The sequence below is a fragment of the Glandiceps talaboti genome, chromosome 23, assembly GCF_964340395.1.
Source record: "Glandiceps talaboti chromosome 23, keGlaTala1.1, whole genome shotgun sequence".
Classification (NCBI taxonomy): Eukaryota; Metazoa; Hemichordata; class Enteropneusta; family Spengelidae; genus Glandiceps; species Glandiceps talaboti.
In genome coordinates, this window is record NC_135571.1 from 11,196,081 (window position 1) to 11,219,871 (window position 23,791).

At 36.7% G+C, this 23,791-nt stretch overlaps 1 protein-coding gene across 1 annotated transcript; it reads right to left on the bottom strand.

The window, feature by feature from the left end:
- Positions 1-924: 924 nt before the first annotated feature.
- LOC144452590 (synaptotagmin-7-like) lies at positions 925-23,685 on the bottom strand. The gene is made up of 8 exons (XM_078143711.1): positions 23,510-23,685; positions 16,941-17,235; positions 14,472-14,610; positions 6,240-6,391; positions 5,781-5,899; positions 2,734-2,903; positions 2,292-2,406; positions 925-1,493 (listed from the first exon to the last, which is right to left on the bottom strand). The coding sequence occupies exons 1-8, from the start codon at positions 23,544-23,546 to the stop codon at positions 1,183-1,185; spliced, it is 1,338 nt and encodes a 445-aa protein (XP_077999837.1). The 5' UTR covers positions 23,547-23,685; the 3' UTR covers positions 925-1,182.
- Positions 23,686-23,791: the final 106 nt, after the last annotated feature.

A 23,791-nucleotide genomic window follows, 5' to 3' on the forward strand; every position in this document is an offset into this window, starting at 1 on the left:
ACATTGCATCATGGGAGTAAGTAGACCTGTTTACGCAATGGTTGAACAATGAATATTCATTACCCCTAAGAATCTATTACCTTCTGTGAAAACAGTATAATATAGACTCACATGTCCCCCATGAGATCACATTTCCCATGATGCAACATTCAACATGGCGGGTTTGCAAGTTCCCTATTGAAAGCACAGTGTAACTTGAAATGGAATTCATCTGTGTTGGTAAACCATGGCATCGAATTGAACTTTTGAATCTATGACCCCTTTATTAGGCTCACGTGTCCATAAGGTCAAGTGTACCAAATAGTGGGTCAATCTGTTGACAAAGACTGAAGTGTGCTGACAAAAAATTATGGTACAATTTTCAAGTTTGTGTTTGTGTTTGGAACAAAAATTCAATTTGATACGTAGATGAATTTTCATTTGAAACCTTCAGTGTAATATTAATGCTGATACATGCCATACAATTGCATCTTAATAATCTTCTGATGTCGCAGCAGGTTTAATGACAATAGCAAGGTTTCCTAAAAACTATGCCCAAATTATGTTATCATTATGTTAATATATTATGCCAAAGTACATGTACCATAAATTGAGTGCTGTCGATAGCAAGTAATGGTTAAGTATTCTGTAGTAAGTACACTATTACAAGTAGAAAATACAGGACATAAACTCAGCTTATACACATTTGAAAATTAAGTCAATTCCTGAATGTACGCCCTCTATGGCAATGTACTGAATTCTGTTGTTTTTTAAAGTTGTTCTCTTGACCTTAAGTTCATATGCCCAGTGGCCAAGTCTTCAAATGTTTGTTAGTCCCTGACTCCAAACTGTATGCTTTCTGTGGCTACATAATGAGTTGGATTTGTAGTTTTAGTTATTTTTGCATTTCACGTCTGAAGTCTTTTCCATTAGGAAGGAATTTCCTTCTTTTGCGACGCTTATAGTTTTTCCACCTAGTAGTTGTGCCCTCAAATGCCTCTGTACTCAATTGTTCAATTCCTCGTTGCCTAATTACTTCTCCACAACATTAAGTGCGCCCTCTATGGTCGTCTGCTGATTTCCTTTGTTTTTCCAGTTTGCAAACTTTACAACTCCAAACGAATGCCATCTCTTTTAACATATACTGCTCTGTGATCACAGCTCACTACATATGCTGCTCTGAGACTTCCAGCTTAACATTCATTATGCCATCTCTTTCAGCGTATGCCACTCTGCGATTGGAGCTCGTGGCTTGGACAGCATGTCATTCCAATGTTTTGTTTCCTGAGGGCCGGCTTTTGGTCCGATTATGATCCCACCTATCAAATCATTGCGTCCAAGTCTGTCTCTGTCAATGACTGATATGTGGAATGCAGTGTCCATTAACTTATCTACTGTTATATTGAAAATGAAGGACTCATTGAACACAGGGTTTAAATTACGGTACTTGGTTTGGGTCTTTTTCTTCTCAACCCTCTTGCCTTTATACATCAGCCATATCTTCACATAAGGGTCTGTAATACAAAAAATAATACAAGGATTCTATCTATTTCTGCACTGTGTTTATTGTAGCTGCATACATATGCAAAAAACTTTCTGGGTAAGAACTCCAGCTACCATACTGTACAGGTAAAATAGCGAGGGATCGCCGAATGACTGTGCGTATCATACACTTTATGTTCCCTACGAACAATTTAGATAGACAAGAAACTGGCTTCCCACAGACCACTCAATACAAATATAAACAACATCATCTGACCCCTACTGATACACAAACACACACACATCGTCCTTGGAACAAAGAAGCTATTGAAAGTCATTGCATTGCAGGCTCAGATTTTGACACATACAAGTACAAGTGTATTGATTCAAAGTTACAAGTGATATGTGTGTACACATACAGTGCCTGCTTGTCGGCAGGAATGTGGTGTTGTTTGTTTTTGTATTGAGTGGTCTGTGGGAAGCCTGTTTCTTGTCTATCTAAATTGTTCGTAGGGAACATAAAGTGTGTATGATACGCACAGACGTTCGGCGATCCCTCGCTGTTTTACCTGTGAGTGCATTAGGTAAATTTAATTTGTCTTGTAAATATGTGATTTTCTTTAGCTGAGATGAAGTGTAACTTAAATCAATGATTTACCAGTTATATCCATGGATTTGAGATTTTGACATTTCATAAGTCACTTTTCCCATTATATCCATAGATTTCAGATTTTCACATTTCATTACCTGATTTTCCTGTTATATCCATGGATTTGAGATTTCGACACTTCATTAACTGATTTTCCCATTATTTGAGATTCCAACATTACCTGATTTTCCTGTTATATCCATGGATTTGAGATTTCGACATTTCATTACAACAATGGTTATTCTTCCTGCAGTGGGTGCATAGCATAGTGATACTAATAAGTCACCTAGGGGGTCCTGAAAATACAAGAAATCCAAGTGAGCATCTCATAAAACAGACTGAGCATGCTCAGACGCAAAGGACTATGGGATTATCTATGGTTATCGTAATACCTAATCTGGAGCTACTGATAAAATTAACCTCCCACAATGGTCAGGGTAACTATGAATTGATTATTTGTGGTTACAAACAATGTAACATTATTGTTTACAATACTATTTGATTAGTATTTATTATCTCATTTCCCATGATGCAACATTCAACATGGCGGGTTTGCAAGTTCCCTATTAGAGACAATGTTCAAAAAATATTGACCAATCACAATCAATCATATGAATACTAACCTTTGACCCTTTGCATGGGACCAAACTTTTCCAGTGTGTGGTTGGAGTAGTGAGATCTAGTTCAGCCAATGGAAGGTTGACTTCACCAATGGGATCATTTCTACTAAATCTATCATAATCCAAAACTTGGAGGTGAAGAACACGTTCTTGTAGTTTATTGTAAGGAAATTCTATAAATAAATGTACAAAATATATGGCATAAAAATTGAGGGTATCACAAAGAGTACAATGATAGCAAGTCAATTTTTAACAAGCTAGCACAAACTGATAAGCTAACACAAACTAAAATTACAACCATTCAAGCAGTTGTCTGGAGATGTATCTGATCTGAATGTTGTTTTACTAGGGGTTGACATTTCAAACTGACTTTGAAAGTGCCGAAATGTCTTCTCGCTATCACACTACCAAACAGGTCATTTCAGACTGCAAACAGGAAATTGAGAATACAGCGCCCTCGCTCAAATTGGGGGTATCATCACTTCATAGTACCTCTTCTTAATAGCTTTGTTCCTAGTATTCTGTAGACATGTAAATCAGGGATGTTTTTTGTATATTTCAGACATCAAGGAAAGCAGCAGTGCTCTATGATTAATCTGAGTAATCTATACTATGTATACCCCCAAGGTACACACAGACAGGAAGTAGAGCGCCACCATGGCAAGGCCTACTGGCAATTACATGTACACTAATACAAAATGTAGGTTCATATCATGTTCTTATCAGTTTGTTTATGTCTGTCAAAGCTTAGACAGGTATACATGGTATAGGTTACTTGGTTAATCATAGAGCACTGCTGCTTTCCTCGATGTCTGAACAATACAAAAAACATACCTGATTTATACGTCTACAGAATACTAGGAACAAAGCGGTACTATGAGGTGATGATACCCCCAATTTGAGCGAGGGTCGCTGTATTATCAATTTCCTGTTGGTACACCATATTACTAACTTTCACAGACATAAAGTGACAAAAGCATGTCGTGAATCTACATCAAAGGCACCCAATATAAATTTTGTATCAAATACATGTTGGTTTGGTAGTGTGATGACAAGAAGACTTCGGCACCTTAAAAGCCAGTATTAATTCTCTACTACTGACAAAATGACATTCTGATCAACAGCATTTCTAGACAACTGTTGCAATGGTTGCAGCATACCTAGACAACTGCTGCACTGGTTGCAGCATATCTAGACAACTGCTGCATGTGTTGCAGCATCTCTAGACAACTGCTGCATGTGTTGCAGCATCTCTAGACAACTGCTTCAAGGATTGCAGCATATCTACACAACTGCTACTAGGGTTGCAGCATCTCTAGACAACTGCTGCACGGGTTGCAGCATCTCTACACAACTGCTACAAGGGTTGCAGCATATCTACACAACTGCTACACGGGGGCTGCAGCATCTCTACACAACTGCTGCACGTGTTGCAGCATCTCTACACAACTGCTGCATGTGTTGCAGCATATCTACACAACTGCTACAAGGGCTGCAGCATCTCTACACAACTGCTACAAGGGTTGCAGCATATCTACACAACTGCTGCACAGGTTGCAGCATATCTACACAACATCTGCATGTGTCGCAGCATCTCTAGACAACTGCTACAAGGGTTGCAGACAACTGCTGCATGTGTTATATTATTACATGTTAATTTTGGTGAAGTCATATTTCTTTGAATTAAATTAATTACATGGCATTAGAAGAACACTATTTAAAAATTCTCTCCCATATTACACATCACTCTAAAATTTTTATAAATTTAGCAATTAGATTCATTTTTAGCGTGGCATTTCTGGACTGAGAAAAATAAACTATACAAAACATGAAATGCATGGAGACAAAACATGATGTGCCAGTCAGATGATTAAATCCGGGTGGGATTTCAAGATTTTATGCAAGCTGTTGTCAAAATATAACGCAAGGAATATTTAATATTACACTGAGTGGATTTAAAATGCACCAGATGTTAACTTCACACACCAACCTCAGATCCCTAGCAACAAAAATATAGACAGTAACTAGGTATGTCGAACAAATTTTATGTCTGGGCAGACATTTGCATGATTTAATGTGAAAGATTTTTAGCCCTACATGAATTCTGTCATCATTATGCAAATAAGCTATCTACAGCATGGTATTAAGAACGTGGAATTGATAAGAGATTATTTTACAACCTGTGAAAAAACACCGGTGCATTTACTTGAATGAAGTGAGCTGAGTAGAGACTTCACGCACAGACAAACTTTAGTAAAAAGAATGATACAACTGATACAAAAACAACAGCGGGTGCCTTTAATGTAGGTTCACATGATGCTTTTATCAGTTTGTTTATATCTATGGAAGGATAGACAGTGTTTCTTCTCCACTGTCTGTGGTGGAAGCTTTTAAAGTAACAGTAACAGTCGGACTCAAATGTTATCATGTAGTATCGTTTTTCAATAAGCCAAACACAATATATGAACTGAAAAGTGTTAAAATACTAATAATGAGATATTGTACATGTTAATCAGTGGTCGATCTTATCCATAAGTATTGCAGTCATGATCGCCACTGAGGGCGCTGTTTTTGGGTGTGGACCTAAAATTCAATTTGATTTGATTTGTCATGTATACAGCTACAAAATATATTTACACACTGGAAATTCGGCACTCTTCACGGTGTGTGTACGATATTATGAGCTATGTACGATATTATGAGCTGTGTACGATATTACGAGCTGTGTACGATATTACGAGCTGTGTACGATATTACGAGCTGTGTACGATATTATGAGCTGTGTATGATATTACGAGATGTACGATATTACGAGCTGTGTACGATATTATGAGCTGTGTACGATATTACGAGCTGTGTACGATATTACGAGCTGTGTACGATATTACGAGCTGTGTACAATATTACGAGCTGTGTATGATATTACAAGCTGTACGATATTACGAGCTGTGTACGATATTACGAGCTGTACGATATTACAAGCTGTGTACGATATTACGAGCTGTGTATGATATTACGAGCAAGTTATCGTATCTAACAATCAAACTTACTTTCAAACAGAAACGTTTCATTCCATGTTGGACTTAGTTTTTTCCTTTTCACTTTTGTTTCCAGTTTATGTTTTTTATCTGGTAAGAGTAGGATTTTAACGAAAGGATCACTCGTGCCGCTGAAATAAAAAATAAAGAAATTAAATTATAAGTTTAGTGAAGTTTGGGAACACCACTTCAGGAAAGAAAGACTTTTAAGTCTGTAACAAAAATGACTCATTCTTGTATTTTCAGTTCATTCAAACTTATCGAAACAGATTATTATTTTTACTGCGTTACGACTTTTTGATGATATAGAAATGAAAGAGAAAGAGTTAAAGTTACCATTTTTGAAAACACTTCTTTTCGGTAGTGGAACACTACCAATAACTGCCATTGTTTTCACAACTGTTTCACATACTAAGAAATTACATGACTCTGATAGTAACTGTTGACCTCTGACCTCTAGATATGACTTACCTGAAATCCTTTGCAGGTAGATTCACTGCCTTGTAAATCTTAACAACTAAGGTTTGTTCTGTGAAGTCATAGAAAACTTGAAACTGAATTCTTCCCAGGCCGTGATCTACAGCTGCACTATCCGTTTCATCCTTACCCTCATGCTCTTTTGTCTGTGAAATGAAGGAAAAACATAATACTAGACGCTTGAATTAGATGCGTTGTTCAGTACTAGACGCTTGTGCGAATGTATACATGACTCATATTGTGCTCTAAAGCCATGTCATGGTTTCTTTTGTTCATCATCACAGAAAATATAACAATATGTGAATGTACACATGACTAAAATAGTGACAGCTATGGTCACAATGCAGTTTATTTTCTCTTTTTTGTTTATTATAGTGGAAACACAAGTATGTAACATATATGTGAATGTACATGAATTATATAGTGCCCTCTATGGTCATATCACATAAACCACTACGGTAAGTATTTCATAATTTTCACCTTAGATATCAACAAATACATTGCATGTATGCATTACATATATCAAATCTATAAACTAATGTAAAATAAAGAGGGTGGAATGACACAATGTATAAACTATCTCACTGTCTAAAGTTAAAGAAACACCAAATGGAGTTTCATTTGAACTGTGAGATAGTAGATACGGTGTGTCATTCTGCCCTCACCAGCCTCCTCTGTGGGAGGGATTAACTGATGTGTGAGGGCGCCCCATCACGGCGTACGGTACCTTACAGATTAGCGTTTCTTGGCAATTGTGTGAAATTTATGTGATTTTAAATGATGAAATGACACCTTATTTCCTGGAGTGGTATTCCCCTTAACTTCTATGACATAAATTAAACCAGTCTCCCTAAGTTCTACAACATAAACTAAACCAGTCTCCCTAAGTTCTACGACATAAACTAAACCAGTCTATTAGATATGCATGTGACTTTACATTCATACTCTACAAATTAAGGAGAAGACAAAGTGTGACCCAATACCCCGAGAAATTAAAAAAAATATTGCTTTCTTAAAATGCCAATAAGATGAATAATTAAGGAACTTTAACTTCAGCAAAACTGTGACACCAAGCTCTATAACCAGATTTATAATCAATCAATCAATCAGTCAGTCAGTCAGTCAGTCAGTCAGTCAGTCAGTCACTCACTCACTCAATCAATCAATCAAAAGATTTGTACAACACCAAAATCCAATATGGTGTAATGTTATATGGCATTGAAGAGGGTTACTAGTAGAACTAACATTAGATGTGTTTGTTATTGCGTGCATTCTACATTATCATTCCTCACTAGGTGTAACCCAGAAAATGACAAAAGTTTTAATATTATGCTAGTAACCAGTGCACCCTCTAATGAAAGGTAACATTTGTTGTTGTGAGTCAAAATGATAAAATTGGCATTTCTTGTGAGTCACCACATAGTAAGGGGTAGAAAAAAACACCAAATTGTGGTGATGAGTCACTAGAAATTGTGTATGTCAGTGACATGTCAAATTGGCTTAGAGGGCACATTGGTCACCACATAGTAAGAGATAGGAGAATACCAAATTTTGGTGTGTCAGTAGAAATTTTGTGTGTCGGTGGTGCGTCAAATTGGCTTAGAGGGCACACTGGTCACCACATAGTAAGAGATAGGAGAACACCAAATTTTGGTGTATCACTAGAAATTGTGTGTGTCAGTGGTGGGTCAAATTGGCTTAGAGGGCACACTGGTCACCACACAGTAAGAGATAAGAGAACATCAAATTTTGGTGCATCACTAGAAATTGTGTGCATCAGTGGTGCATCAGTCAGCTTAGGGGTGTACATCTGAAGAGATTCCTCAGTTTGGTTTATAATATTTTAAAATGAAGGCCATTTTATCACCAGCAGAATATATAACCTTGTTCAATATTAGCTAAAAAACTTAGCTATCTGACTCATTCAACATACTGTGAATGCCATTTTCAAGCCTGATAGCCAAATCTCCGGTCTACCATACATGTAGAGGGCAGTGTGACTTTAAAAGTAAATGCACCACAATACTAGCTGAGTGACTGACGATCTACATTATAAACACACTCAATTCACATACAACATATTGACCGGAAATTTACCATCATTTTAGTATCATTAAACCATGCACACTATAATGACTAACATTTGATAAACAGGAACTTTAATGAGCTATGAAATATTCATAGATATAGCAGTGATCATTTAAATAAGATGTTGTCATGGTAATCAATTATGAGCCAAATAGATAAAATACTATAATTGAATACATGCATATTAAACATGCATGTAATCTGGTAGTTATTCTATTAGAGATTATTTTATTCTCAAAGTGCCTCATTATTCAACAAATCAACTTACTGCATGCCAAGGCCAAATAAAAAAAAAAAAATAATAGTTTGTTTACGATAACATGACTTGAGAAAATAGGGTAGGTAAGGTCAGGATTTTATTTCATTTTACATTTCATTTTTTGAATTACTTCAATCAAAAAACAAGAAAATAAAATAAAATAAAAAACCCACACACCATTTCATAATAATAATATGTCCCTTGGCAACTATAAATTGATTTTACCCCCATTATAGTTGAATCATGACAACCCACAGACAGTGTTACTTAGTTACATACAAGTGCTGTATTTAGTCTAAATGCTGTATAAGATAAAAATGTTAATTTTTACATATTGCTGTAAAAGTAAGTATTAGGTAAATACTACACTAGATAACAGGTAAATATTACGCTACAAAGCAGCCAAAATATATTCATGACATAAGTAGTTGATTACTTGCAACAGTGCACTCACATACTAAATGTATTTGCACTGCAGCGCAATATCAATATTATTGCATACCTATATGCAAATGATATGCAAATGAGTGGGCAAAGAGACAGTGAATATTTTACGGAAATTGTGTAATAATATTAATAACAGAATCTCATGGTACATTATTGCCAATGTGTGTCTCAGGGGTATTTGAACTCATGCTTGCGGTGTTTTCTGTTACACAAACACACACACACGCATAAATGCACACACACACACACACACACACACACACACACACACACACACACACACACACACACACACACACACACACACACACACACGCACACACACACACACACACACACATTCTTACCAAATGATAAATGTCCAATGCTAGCATGGTACAAAAAGAAATAACATACAAATACAGAATGAAGTCAAATTAAAATATGAAAAAATAAATTGCCAGGAGACTTGTCCGGGTAACAGAAGACAATTTTCCATGTTTTTAATAATTTTACATGCAAAAAATAAAGTTTTTTGAACTGAACTAAATACAAATAAACTGCTTTCTGTGTGTGGTGTGGGGTGGGGGTGGGTGGGGGATGGGTGATTGTGTTTATTATGCTCACATATTACAGAGTTCCCCATATTTCTTTTTTCACCCATACTTTTAACAATATACTTAAAGAGGTGGCATTTTGACATGCTTAATAAACCTTGAATGCTAGCTGGCTAGCTATCAACTTTACAAAGGAGGGCCTACATTGCCTTTGTATGATGGCCATAATACTACCAAAACAGAGTGACTACAGAGTTTCAATGAGGCAACACAATATTTGTTATATCTCACCTAACGTACTACCAAAACAGAGTGACTATAGAGTTTCAATGAGGCAACACAATATTTGTTACATCTCACCTAACGTACTTCCAAAACAGGGTGACTATAGAGTTTCAATTAGGCAACACAATATTTCTTACATCTCACCTAACGTAATACCAAAACTTTATTTTATGGACCTATATATACATACAATTTATTTTGTTTTTTGGCCACTGACCCATGCGCAAAAAGAATAATTGTCAGTGAAAATACAGAAAGACAAGTGAAAAAAATGTATTACATTTCACTTAGGCTCACTCACAGCCTTGGGATTGTTGCTAGTAGAAATCGGCTGTTTTGTATGTACCGATATCTACCACATACTAATACTCTATCTAATATCCGTGTACTGTCTGCCCTTATCAAATACATAGGGCTAACCATTCCTTGCTGTGTTACTGCGACCCACCGTGTTACTGCGACCCACCGCATTATTGCGACAGTCCCTTTGGGCCCAACAAACCATTTCTTGACGTGTTATTGTGACCCACTGTGTTACTGCAACCCACAGTGTTACTGCGACCCACCGCTTTATTGCGACAGTCCCTTTGGGCTTGACAAACCATTCCTTGACGTGTTATTGCAACGGGACCGACGGGACCATCACAATAAAGCAGTGGGTCGCGATAACATGTCAACGAATAGTTAGTCTTACGTACTCGATAAGGGAGCACAGTACAAGGATATTAGATAGTGTACAAGTATGTGGTAGATATCGGTATACACGCAAAACAGCAGTTTTCTACTAGCGATGCTCCCGATGCTGTGAAATAGTCTACATATCACTATACTGATTTGATAACGGAAACTCTCCACGCCACTGTCTTGAATACAAATTGAAAGAGATTAATCAGCGAATCACAATCATGATTTGGCATACACATCAATATTTTCAATGTTTGTTAAGTTTTGCTTCAAATACATGTAGATACATGACAAGTGTCTTAAATCACAGACACCTCATCCCACACATCTGTGTGTCTGAACTTTGATATTTATTTTAACAAGCCATAAAGACACACATTAGTAGCTGACACATACTTAACACCTACTTGTGGACAGCAGTGAGATGGCTTGTTTTTTATATAGCCAAATATCACCTTGCTTTATTACAGGGGATAAAAAAATGCTAGAGTATTTCATTAAAATATTTTGTACTATATATACAATTAAAATCACAAAACCCAAAAGAAACAAATAGTTGTCTGGCTCAACAAAAATTTACCAACAGTGCTACATTTTATCATCTGGCTCAACAAAAATCTTACCAACAGTGCTACATTTTATCGTCTGGTTCAACAAAAACCTCACCAACACTGCTACATTGTTATCATCTGGCTCAACAAAAATCTTACCAACATTGCTACATTTTATCATCTGGCTAGACAAATATCACTGTTGGTAAGAATTTTGTATAGCCAGTGAAGAAAATGTAGCACTGTTGGTAAGATTTTTGTTGAATCAGACAATAAAATGTAGCAGTGTTGGTAAGATTTTTGTTGAGCCAGATGATAAAATGTAGCACTGTTGGTAAGATTTCTGTTGAACCAGAAGATAAAATGTAGCAATGTTAGTAAGATTTTTATTGAACCAGATGATAAAATGTAGCAATGTTGGTAAGATTTTTGTTGAACCAGATGATAAAATGTAGCAATGTTAGTAAGATTTTTGTTGAACCAGATGATAAAATGTAGCAATATTGGTAAGATTTTTGTTGAGCCAGATGATAAAATGTAGCAGTGTTGGTGAGATTTTTGTTGAACCAGACGATAAAATGTAGCAGTGTTGGTAAGATTTTTGTTGAGCCAGACAATGAATGCAGCAATGTTAGTAAGATTTGGAGCCAGGTCACAAAATATAACACTGTTAGTTAGATTTTTGTCAAGCCAGACTATGTTTTGTATCTGGTTCCACAATTTTAAGCTGAAAGATTGTCATTGTGTTCACTCTTTATCATTACATATAAGGACCATAGCGTGAGGCAACTGTCAGTCAAATATATTGGATGATGTAAATATTTTACTTAATAGTATGTTGCCCCTGACAACCAACCACTGTGACCTGGTTGGAATGTAAATGTAAGTGTATTTGTGAAATAAGAGATGCAGATGACTGTTGTGTAATAACCATGATCAAGTCATCACCATAGAGGGAGGCATTGTAGTACATGTAGTAGGAAATAACATTCCTCGGTGTCTCTACTTTAAGTACCTCCTCTGTTTTTGGAGTGCAGGAAATTTCCAAAAATTTTGACAAATTTTAAAAATTTTATGAATTTACCTCAGTTTTTAAACCATCCAACTCATACACATTGTGTTGTCAATGAAATCACACAAAAAAATCTTAAATGAAAATGAAAAAGTAAAGATAAATTAATTTCTTGAAATCTGTCAACTAATTTAGTTATTAAATCCATTAAATAGCAGATGAACAAGGCCTAAAAAAATTATTTGGTTCTGGTTATCCGACCACATCCAGTTTTTTACTGCCGGCTCTTGAACATTTTTTTTACGTATTTGAGAAAAAAATAATAAAATCGCGAAAATTGTGAAGTCTCGTAAGAAATAATGGGTGCGGAAACTGACATCAACTTAAAAAGACAATATAAAACTGTTCTTCCAATCTGTAATGGCTGTACATCTGATGGGAAGAAACCAATAACACAGACACCATATGGAAAACAACAGAAAACATAACTACCTGAACTAGACACTCACATATGACATTTTTTTTTTTAATATTTAAAATAAAAAATGTACCAACCCCACCTATTCTAAAATCGAGCGTAATTGGAACCAAACAATTTCATTTGTTAGGCTTATGAATCATCAGCTGACGTAAGATCAAAATATACATGTCATTCAATTTATGCTGTTCTGGTATAAAGTTACTACGTACTTTGGAATACGCTTTTTCATTTTATTAAGCGAACTCTTAACAATGTGATGCGTGTTGCATCTGTTACCATGTTTAGGGTAAGCAGTTTGAATGACTTTAATAAATAATATTATGCAGATGTTGTTTAGCCATTTCATCACACCGTAATCTCACCCTTTTTTTACATATTCTCGTAATCTTCTTTTGGCTACACACATAAAACATTTGAAAAGCAGTTAACAATAGCGATGGCTTCATATTGTCACTTTGTTCATAAATTTTTGTCAGACTTATTGAAATGTTAAATCACAGTGTGACATTTCGTACCAGAAGTCACTCACCTAATATTTGGATTGCCTGAAAACAGCAGCTTGCACTTTAATATTTATTATTTTCTGTGCATTTTTTCTCACTCAAATGTAACATTCGACATCCTTCTGATATGCTCTGTACTGGCACCAAGTCTTAGACATATTCTGATATTAAAACATAAAAGCTGCTAGTAGCTATAACTGGAGTTTTTATTTTTTAATTTTTTGGATCAGACAACCAACAATATATTCACTGAAAATTGTTAAAATACCAATAATTAGACATCAGTTATGTCAAAAATAGCGACAATGATGTCACATCACAACTGTATTTAGCTGTTATAGTCAGGCCTAAAAAAAATTGTGTAGTTCTGATTTCACTCAATTTTAGAATAGGTGGGGTAGGCAGATAGTTTATTTTATTATATTTTTTTTCATATGTGAGTGTCTAGTTCAGGTAGTTATGTTTTCCGTTGTTTTCCATATGGTCTCTGTGTTATTGGTTTCTTCTCATCAGATGTACAGCCATTACAGATTGGAAGAACAGTTTTATATTGTCTTTTTAAGTTGATGTCAGTTTCCGCATCCACTATTTCTCGCAAGACTTCACAATTTTTGCAATTTTATTATTTTCTTTTGAATACGTCCAAAAAGTTTAGGGTCGGTGTGAAACACTAGGTGGGGTCGGGTAACCACAGAACCACACAACAGTTTTTATTTGGCCTTACAGATTGGAAGAATAGTTTTATATTGTCTTTCTAAGTTGATGTCAGTTTTCACATCCACTATTTCTCGCGAGACTTCACAATTTTTGTGATTTTATTATTATTTTTTGTTTGTGTATGTATGTATGTACGTACGTACGTACATACTGGTGTGTGTGTGTGTGTGTGTGTGTGTGTGTGTGTGTGCGTGTGTGTGTTTTATATTTCAAGTGTGTTCTATTGGGCTCTTTTTGGTGTGAGAATTTTAGAACTTTTTACACGTTTAACCGTTAATTTCACGCGGTTGTCGTTCTATTCCAGATATAGTCAGGTATTTACCAACTATGTCTTGCCTTATACCTTGAAAAGGAATTTTTATTCGAAACGTCGGATTACATCTATCGGACTGTCTCAAAAGATCCTTATGCATTTCTTTATAAATGCTATATATGTAGGACTTTAAGTTTCTTGAAAAGGACCATCACGGTTGGTTCAAGAACTATGACTGTATATGTACTGTATTTTGGTAACTGCCTCAAAATCTGTGTAAAATACTTCATTGCTCAAAATCTCTGAATACTTATTAATACAGGAACTGTGTTCATGAATTATCAAATCTAGGTTTTTTGGGTTTTTTGTCAAGAATGTTTACGATAGCAAGAATTGTTCCAAATACTTACCAGACCAAGAGATTCCCTGAGTGTTGCGAGTGATAAACTTGGCGTAGTGGACGTGTCTGATGTTGACCCATCGTCCATACCGTCTGTATTGTGTGGAATGTTTTCTAAAGAAGTAGCTTTCCTCGATGGACTCTCAAACCTAAACGTGTGAATATTTATGTACTTGTTATTTCAGATGGAAACATTTCAATAATCTTTTGCTATAAAAGTTGCAGTTATTTGTGTACAAACAAATACCCACTGGTAGAGAGAGCGGATTGAAATGGTGAAGATTTAAAACACTTCTGTTAACATGCCATGTCACCAGACGTGTGCGATATGCGGTGAAGGTTTTATGAATATTGGCAAAAGACTTGATTATTAGGATAAAAGCAATGTTGTTTGCCTCAAATAGCCTTGGCTCACACTGTAATATATACTGAATGCCATCACAAGCTGTGCTAAATCTAACTGCACTCGAACTGATGTTGTAAAATCAGGGGTGGGGCTATCAAGTCAATTTTAAACAATTCTATTCACATGCATTTAACCACCAGAAGGGTGCGATATGTTGTGACCTTAAGACCCAAACTATGGTTTTATAAATATTGTAGCAGGACTTGACTATTAGGATTGACAATGTTGTTTGCCTTAAATAGCAGGCCGTGACTCGTGCTGAAATATGTGTTGAATGCCATCACAAGCTGTGCTAAATTTAAGTGCACTCAGAGAAAAAGTGATGTTGTAAACTAATGACATTATTGCATCCTCGATAGCAGGGGTGGAGCTGTCGAGTGCACACCCTCAATGGAACTGTCAAGTGCACAAACACGCAAAAAAATTAGACAGATTGAAAGTCACAGATCTATAATTAGATGGTATTCCTAAATATTTTTTTTTTCATGAGGGGTCTTGTCACTATGAGTCACTAGACGAGTAATGATAACCCCTTAGGTTATGAAAATATTCAACAGAATAAAAAAAAATATTTGTGAATAATATAATATATACTTCCTCAAACATGATGTATGTAAATCAGGTAAAATAATGGTGATTTGGAATGTTTAAACTTGCATTTCAAGCACCACAGAACCTTCAATGTACACAGGTTGTGATGTACACAGGGTGTGATGATGTACACAGGGTGTGATGATGTACACAGGTTGTGATGATGTACATGTACACAGGGTGTGATGATGTACACAGGGTGTGATGATGTACACAGGGTGTGATGATGTACACAGGTTGTGATGATGTACATGTACACAGGGTGTGATGATGTACACAGGGTGTGATGATGTACACAGGGTGTGATGATGTACACAGGGTGTGATGATGTACACAGGGTGTGATGGTGTAGAGAGGTTGTGATGATGTACACAGGGTGTGATGATGTACACAGGGTGTGATGATGTACACAGGGTGTGATGATGTACACAGGGTGTGATGATGTACACAGGGTGCGATATATGCAGGGTGTGATGATGTACACAGATTGTGATGATGTACACAGGGTGTGATGATGTACACAGGTTGTGATGATGTACATGTACACAGGTTGTGATGATGTACACAGGGTGTGATGTACACAGGGTGTGATGTACACAGGGTGTGATGATGTACACAGGGTGTGATGATGTACACAGGGTGATGATGTACACAGGGTGTGATGGTGTACACAGGGTGTGATGATGTACATAGGGTGTGATGATGTACACAGGGTGTGATGGTGTACACAGGGTGTGATGATGTACACAGGGTGTGATGATGTACACAGGGTGTGATGATGTACACAGGGTGTGATGATGTAGAATGACCTGGGTATAAATTTTGTATAATCCATATTTTCTGTTCAAAGACAATAACTTGGCTTGCGTACGGTATAAATCCCAGGTGGAGGGGGGCTACTCCCTTCATTTGAATAAACGTATATGCTGTCCTTTGGGGTGTGTTTTCTAGCCCTTTGGTCTAAAATGGGATCTGTTGTTTTTTTGATGAGCTGAAGAGTCTAAAACAGCCTCCACTTTGCATTATTTTTTATTTTGCTTGGTCTGAAATGTGGTCCATTGTCCAAATCATAACTACCATTAATTGCCCCAAAATGTTGTTTCATAAGGAAAATGTATTTAGGTCTAAACTTCCATCTTTTAGAATCCTGTAATGGTCTAAATGGGGTATTGATTTTTGGTCAAAGCGGGTCTAAAATGGGGCCTGGGGTTTCCAGCACTGGCCACAACACCCCTATCAGAGCTGGCCACTGGTACCACCCCCGAATGCCACACATCCCTATCAGAGCTGGCCATTGGTACCACCCCCAGAGGACACACATCCCTATCAGAGTTGGCCACTGTTAGTGCACCCCGGGGTCACACACCCCTATCTGAGCTGGCCACTGGTACCATCTCCAGAGGCCACAAACCTCTATCAGAGCTGGCCACTGGTACCCCTCCCTGGTATAAATACGGATAAAGTGATAAAATGGAAACTTACGCTATACTTTTCCTTGATAAAACTGGAGACTTGTGTTTAGGTTTCTGTGGATAGACATGTAAATAAGGCTGGGGTGTTGTATGTTCATGTTCAACAGAAACATGTCCCTGTGTTTCTGATTTCAAATGCGTTGTTTCATCCTTTGTAAATGTAAACTTTGGAGCATGACGTTTGGCAAAGAAACGTCGGAATGTATGTTTGATACGGTTAAAACACCCTCCACAGATTGCAAGTGAGACAGCCAGACATAGTAGAAATCCAACCGATGAAACGATAGTTAGCGTCGAAAAGGAACCTAGAAGAGACAATTAGAAAGAAAAAAAAATCATTCACTTGGCAAAAAAAGAAAAGAATTGTTTGCGGTCAGTGCGCATCACTTAAATACCTTCGTGACACCGCTCTTTTTTGTGTTTGTCCAGCCCATACAGTTTGCAGATCTGAGGGGAAACACAAAGATAACACTCCCTACTTCAGTGAAGACAACTGCAGTCAATTATGAACAAGAAAATGACATCTGCCCCATATACACACTTGCTCTAAAGTATTGAATAAAAAGAACAGTAACTGCCATAAAAAGTAGACTGAGTGACAGGATTGTTGAGATTTTAAAAATTGAGTCGTCGCACCACTTTAGATAAAAGGTCCTGACCAGAAACAATTTTTTTTTTGCCTTACCAATGTCTGATTTTAGGGTGACAGCACTAATTATTCCATAGGCTATACACACAACAGCTATTTCACAATATCAATTTATCATTAAAAAAGGTAAATCTTCCCAAGTAATCTTTTTACAGAAAGCAACAAATTGTTTAGCTTCTGATACTGGAAAAATTCACTCGCAACAAATATTCACCAAAAAGGTGACTCTCTGGTGGTAACTATTTATTTACTCTGCAGCCTAGCTACTTGAGTAGACATGACAGAAAAAGTCATTCAAATAAAAACACCCAAATTATCAAATCATCAAAATTAAATCCCATTTTCTTAATAAACATCAATCTTCGATATTCATCAGTGAAAAATTTAGCACAACAAAAATAAACACTGGTTAAACTTACTGTTCAAATTTCACCTTGAGAGCTCACAAAACAGTTGCAGACTTGGTGAATGTATATAACATTGAATGATATTAAATATGGTAGTGGGGTTTTATTGTTTATTGAAAAAATGTCACATACTGGTGAAACTTTAATAGCAAGATAACCTCACTAAATAATTACATGTTAAATTTTTGAATCAGCTATTTTTAAACAAATGTTTATGTAGCTTACTTGCCCCACTTCAATATTGAAATCATCACTTGGCTTGTAAGATATAACAGAACCCCATGACACATGAGTGCAAGTGTGGTACATTGTATTTGCATGAGTGCTTGCAGTGTTTTCTGCCTTTATATTTTCACAAGTGTAACAAGTGAAAGTACAGCAGAAAATACTGCAAGCATGAATGCAAATATCTCACACTGGCACCCACTCATTCTTATAGTCTGCAACTACTACAGAAAAATATCGTCTTATAAATACACCATTCATTTGTGGAAACATGAGATGTGAGTCATTGCTTTGGTTTGCTACAATACAAGTTGTTGTTAGTGGCAACCTTTCTGTTATTTGGGTCAACTTTACATGACAGTGAAAGTTGTCTATAGAATTATTTGAGTCAACACTGCAACTGCTGACATCAAAGCATGGGGAATCTGCTACTACCATGGAAAGTGAACAACTGAATTGGATTTGCACAGCATGCATGCCTGATTATTAAATTTCATCATTTGATAAGAACATGTAGTTCTATGGCCTCTTTTACATGTAGTTCACATTCACAAACAAATATGAAGTTCCCCTGGCATTTCATGTACACATAAAGAGGCCATAAAACTGTTCTTATCAAACCATGGTGTGTAATACAAGTCTCTCTACTTCCAACATGCTGTGCCAAGTGTTAACTTTTCCTGTTTGTAACAAGTCTACAGGTTGGCTAATATTGAAAGTGTGACACAAAACCAAAACAGACGTTTTTAAAGTTGGTTGCACACTGGCTAAGAGAGAAACATGCTTTTATGAGAGACAAAAGTTAAAGTGTCAGCTTCTACAACAAGCCAACAAAAACATGATTATTTTTGCATAAATTTTGTTATAGTTGTCAAAATATACTTCATTATCTCTTAATACTTCAAATTATTTGATTCCCTGGTCAAACCTATTTTAAACTATGCAGGCGAAATATGAGGGTCTAAACAGTACATTAATATAGACACTGTAAAACTTATTGGAGCTAGGACCAATGTCTACAAAGAACTTCACAACTTCACAAATATATGGTTGTTTTTTATCATTATGTTAAAATACACATACAGACGTCATATCCTGGATAAAGACCTTGTGAAACCAAACAAAGGAGAAATTCTTGTGGACAATGTAGCGTTGTTGACATTGTCAATACCTTGCTATTCAGGTAATCCTAAGTATCTGTTACATAATCTATGTGTCATAAAAGACTTAGATGTGACTCACTCTGTTCATTTCTCATGCCAGCTGAAACTCACTCTCACATTCTCGCAAACCAGAGCTGTTATTTCTTCTGCTACATTTCGAAATAAAAACGGTACCGTAAAATAGGCCATTGGTTTGTGACGATGCACTCTCAGAACATTGTACAATCACAGACATCAGACCATGGACAAATGGAACCACTGTGTTATAAACAGTGAAAGTAAACAAATGAATTGGATTAATAACACTTGGCACAGCATGGTGGAAATACAGAGAGACAAGTATTACATTTCATCATTTGATAAGAACAGTTGTGTGGCCTATTTACCTAATAGTTCATGTTCACAAACAAATTTGAACTTCCCCTGGCAATTGGTACAGAAGAGACCACAAAACTGTTCTTATCAAACCATGGTATGTAGTCAAGTCTCTGTTGTTCCAACATGCTGTGCCAAGTGTTATTAATCCAATTCAGTTGTTTACTTTCCCTGTTTGTAACAGGTTCCAGTCTTCCATGGTCTTGATTGTACAAGTATATCCCCTGGCAAAGGCCTATGCCAACCCAATGACACAATCAATTCAATCCCCCCCCCCCCGGGGGGGGGGGGGGGGGGGGGGGGCATACATCCACTGCAGCTCTGTAACACATAAGGCTAAATCCTTCATATGGGAAACCATCCTTCCAGATCCCCAACTATACAGCTGGGTTAACTAAGGCACACATAGGATAAGGTCCTTCACATTGAAACCTCTATCCTAACAGTTCCCTAATTATACAGCTGGGTTAACTAAGGCACACATAGGATAAGGTCCTTCACATTGAAACCTCTATCCTACCAGATCCCCAACTATACAGCTGGGTTAACTAAGGTACTCATAGGATAAGGTCCTTCACATTGAAACCTCTATCCTACCAGATCCCCAACTATACAGCTGGGTTAACTAAGGCACACATAGGATTAAGGTCCTTCACATTGAAACCTCTATCCTAACAGTTCCCTAATTATACAGTGGCACATATTTGTGGTTCAAATCTTACTCAAAGACGTCAGCCATTCAGGAATAGACGGTAGTGACGAAACTTAATTGAACCAATGTCTTGTAGATTTTAAACCATCTACAATTTCAGACATCAGACTGTGGATAAACAGAATCTGTTACAAAGAGGGAAAGTTGAACAAATGAGATGGATTAATTGGCACAACATGGTGGAACAGCAGAGACTTGTATTACATTTCATGGTTTGGTAATAACAATTTTATAACCTCATTTCATGTATAGGGGTGAAGAAATCCACTGGTCCTGGGTTCAGGACTAGCAATTTTATTGGACGGACCACACAAATTTCACCTTGTCTGGTCCGTCGTAACTATGTTAAAAAGTCATCTGAATATACAGATTCATAGGTAAGATTTAATGTTTCACATTAGCGAGACCTTGGACCACTAATTCCGACTTTCAGCAGGACCACTGGATTTTTTAAGGCACTGGTCCGGGGACCACCAGTTCACAAAATGATTTGTTCACTCCTGATGTACATGACAGACCTTTAAATTTGTTTGTGTACATGAATTATTATGCAAAGAGGCCATAAAACTGTTCTCATCAAAAAGTGAAATGTAATACAAGTCTGCCTACTTCCAGCATGCTGTACATACCAAGTGTTCTTAATCCAATTCTGGTGTTTATTTTCTCTGTTTATGACAGGTTCCATTCTCCATGCTCTGATGTCAGCGATTACATTATTAGTTCACACTACTTAATTTTGCTTGTTAGTTTTTGACAGTTAATTTCCTGTAGATTTAATTAAAAAATGCAATTATGCAAATGATGGGATGAAGGCATTCAGCTTCCATAACTATGTTTACACTGTACTATGAAGTGCACTTTTAAATATGTCTACTGCACTTACACTGTTTGCCTAAATTTTCTGGACGAGAAACCAAATATATACCATCTGTACTTAACCAAATTTTACATCTGGTAAGGAATTACCTTACAACTATGGAAATTACAATAAAAGTTGATGTGTGTTCTAGCTTGTTACGTATTTATTTATTTATTTATCTATTTCTTCATAATTCAGCTTTGACACCAGTGAGGCTGTCCACATGGGTGACTATAAAAAGTGGACCCCAAGGTGTTTCCTCGTTATTTCTTCTTGATTTTCCTTAATTAACACTTTCACTACCAATTCCCCCTATTGCAGGAATGAACAAGTGCTAATTAGAATCTTGACTTCACAAACAAACATGAACTGAAGGTGCTCACTCCCAAAACAATAAAACTGATAAGTCTTCATAGAAGACACATCCCCCTCATTACAGTGTGCCCTCTAATGCTAGCCAAATTTTGTTGTTGTGAGTCAAAATGAGAAAAACTGGCATTTCTTGTGAGTCACCACATAGTAAGAGATAGGAGAACACCAAATTTTGGTGTGTCACTAGAAATTGTGTGTGTCAGTGGTGCGTCAAATTGGCTAAGAGGGAACACTGCTAAGAAAAAAGCGATGGCCAAAAATAAATACTGAATATTTAGAAACTGAACCTGAAGATCCAGGTCAAGGCATATCACTTGTAAACATAATTTAAAAGAATTGACAATATATAAATACTGCTATGATACTATGATAAGCAGAAATTGGCTTGATTTTGATAACTGACCTTGAAGGTCAAGGTCAAAGGTCAAGGTCTCCAAAGATAGCTTGCATCTGATAATATAGGGGTAGACACTTGAATGGAGTGTCTATGTATTAGTATAAATGCCGTTAACTTGATTTTTTAAACTACTAATATGGTGGCCATTTGGTCAAATTTGCATATATCAAAAAACAAATTGATGTGCATATGTCCAATATGATATATCACCTTTGTGCCAGGTTTGAAAGAAAATGGACATTGCATGTCTTAGAAATAATGTATTACGAAGGATGCATGAATGGATGGACAAACAGACACACGGACAGAGCCCATTGTAACAGCCCCCCCCCCCCCCCCTGGGGGGGGGAAACTACAAACAAACTACAATAAATGAAGGAAATAGAATTTAATCAAAAAAATAAAGTTGTCTTACCACACTAGATTTTAATCAGATTGGGTTAAAACAGAAAAAACAACACAGGTGGAAGAAAAACAAACAAAAAACAAACAAACACAGTATTGATTGACAAGTTTTTGGTTTTTAAGTAGAAGATCGATTTGCAGTAAAAATTGTGGTATTCTAGGTTATCTTATTTATTTATTTATTTATTTATTTATTTATTAAGCATTGGTATCCACATGGGTGTCTATCCGGGTGTTATCTCTTCTCCCTTGCTTGGCTATTCATAGAATACCTCAAAATGTTTTCAAGTGGACGTCGCGTCGTTCAAGACTATTTTCAAAATGAAACAGTGCAAAGTTCGTTTGAAAGTGTATTAACACCTGTTGTACGATGTGGCTACCTGACCACGGGCACGAAAATAATACCAGGTTTATGTTATCAAATAACCCTTGACGTGGTAGTAATATCCGGACTCTCGTCGTGTTGTTATCGCCCAACCATAATCAAATTACCACGGCATTCGACAGACCGTGCGTCATAACAACAAGGTGTCTAGTAATGTAATTAACACAATCGGGTATTGATTCGCGAAAGGTGACCTCCAAACTATTGATATTATACGCTAATACCGGCTGTGATTTCGACGTACAGGAAATCTACCAATTTATAGATGTAACGTCTAACATTGTTGGTGACATACACAATATTATAGGAACTGTCACGTTTGGTTACAATCCAGTCAGACGGCATTGCATGCCGAAAACAATGCAAGCGACAACATGCATCCATTCACAGAATTTGCAACGGTATCGATTGCGGTGGCTGCAGCCAACTTATGGCGTGATTTGTCACCACTGCTGTGCTAGTGAATTTTACCAATCTCGTCCCAATTCTCTGTGTATACATTGTTAACCGTATAAAAACACAACAGTGTTGAAGTAATCCGACCACAGGCGTGATCATTACGAGAAAGATATCAACATGATTACTGATTGTCCAAGCTGTGTACGTGAATATAGTAAAACTATAACTTACCGTGGAGTTCACTGTCCTGTTCGGCCACGGCCAACATTTTGGCGCTTCAAGACGGAAATTACCTCCGAGACAATTTTGTAGGGTTCACCATAACGTTAGACTTAACCAGACAGTCGTGACGTGGATTCAAAGGAAGTTGTTGAGGGGTCAAAATGTGACCTGTACGCTTTTCAGACGTTAGCTGACCATTTCAATAGATTCAAAGATGCTCGGGTGCGGTTCACAATAGAACGCCCTCTGGTGTTTAGCCACAAGGCAAAGTTCATCTTTAATTATTGGCCA

Coding starts and splice junctions, on each gene's coding strand:
- LOC144452590 (XM_078143711.1), bottom strand. CDS start 23,546: ATGTTGGCCGTGGCCGAACAGGACAGTGAACTCCACG. Junction 14,611..16,940: donor TTATCAAGGAAAAGTATAGC/GTAAGTTTCCAT, acceptor TCACACGTTTAG/GTTTGAGAGTCCATCGAGGA. Junction 6,392..14,471: donor TCAGGGAATCTCTTGGTCTG/GTAAGTATTTGG, acceptor TTCATTTCACAG/ACAAAAGAGCATGAGGGTAA.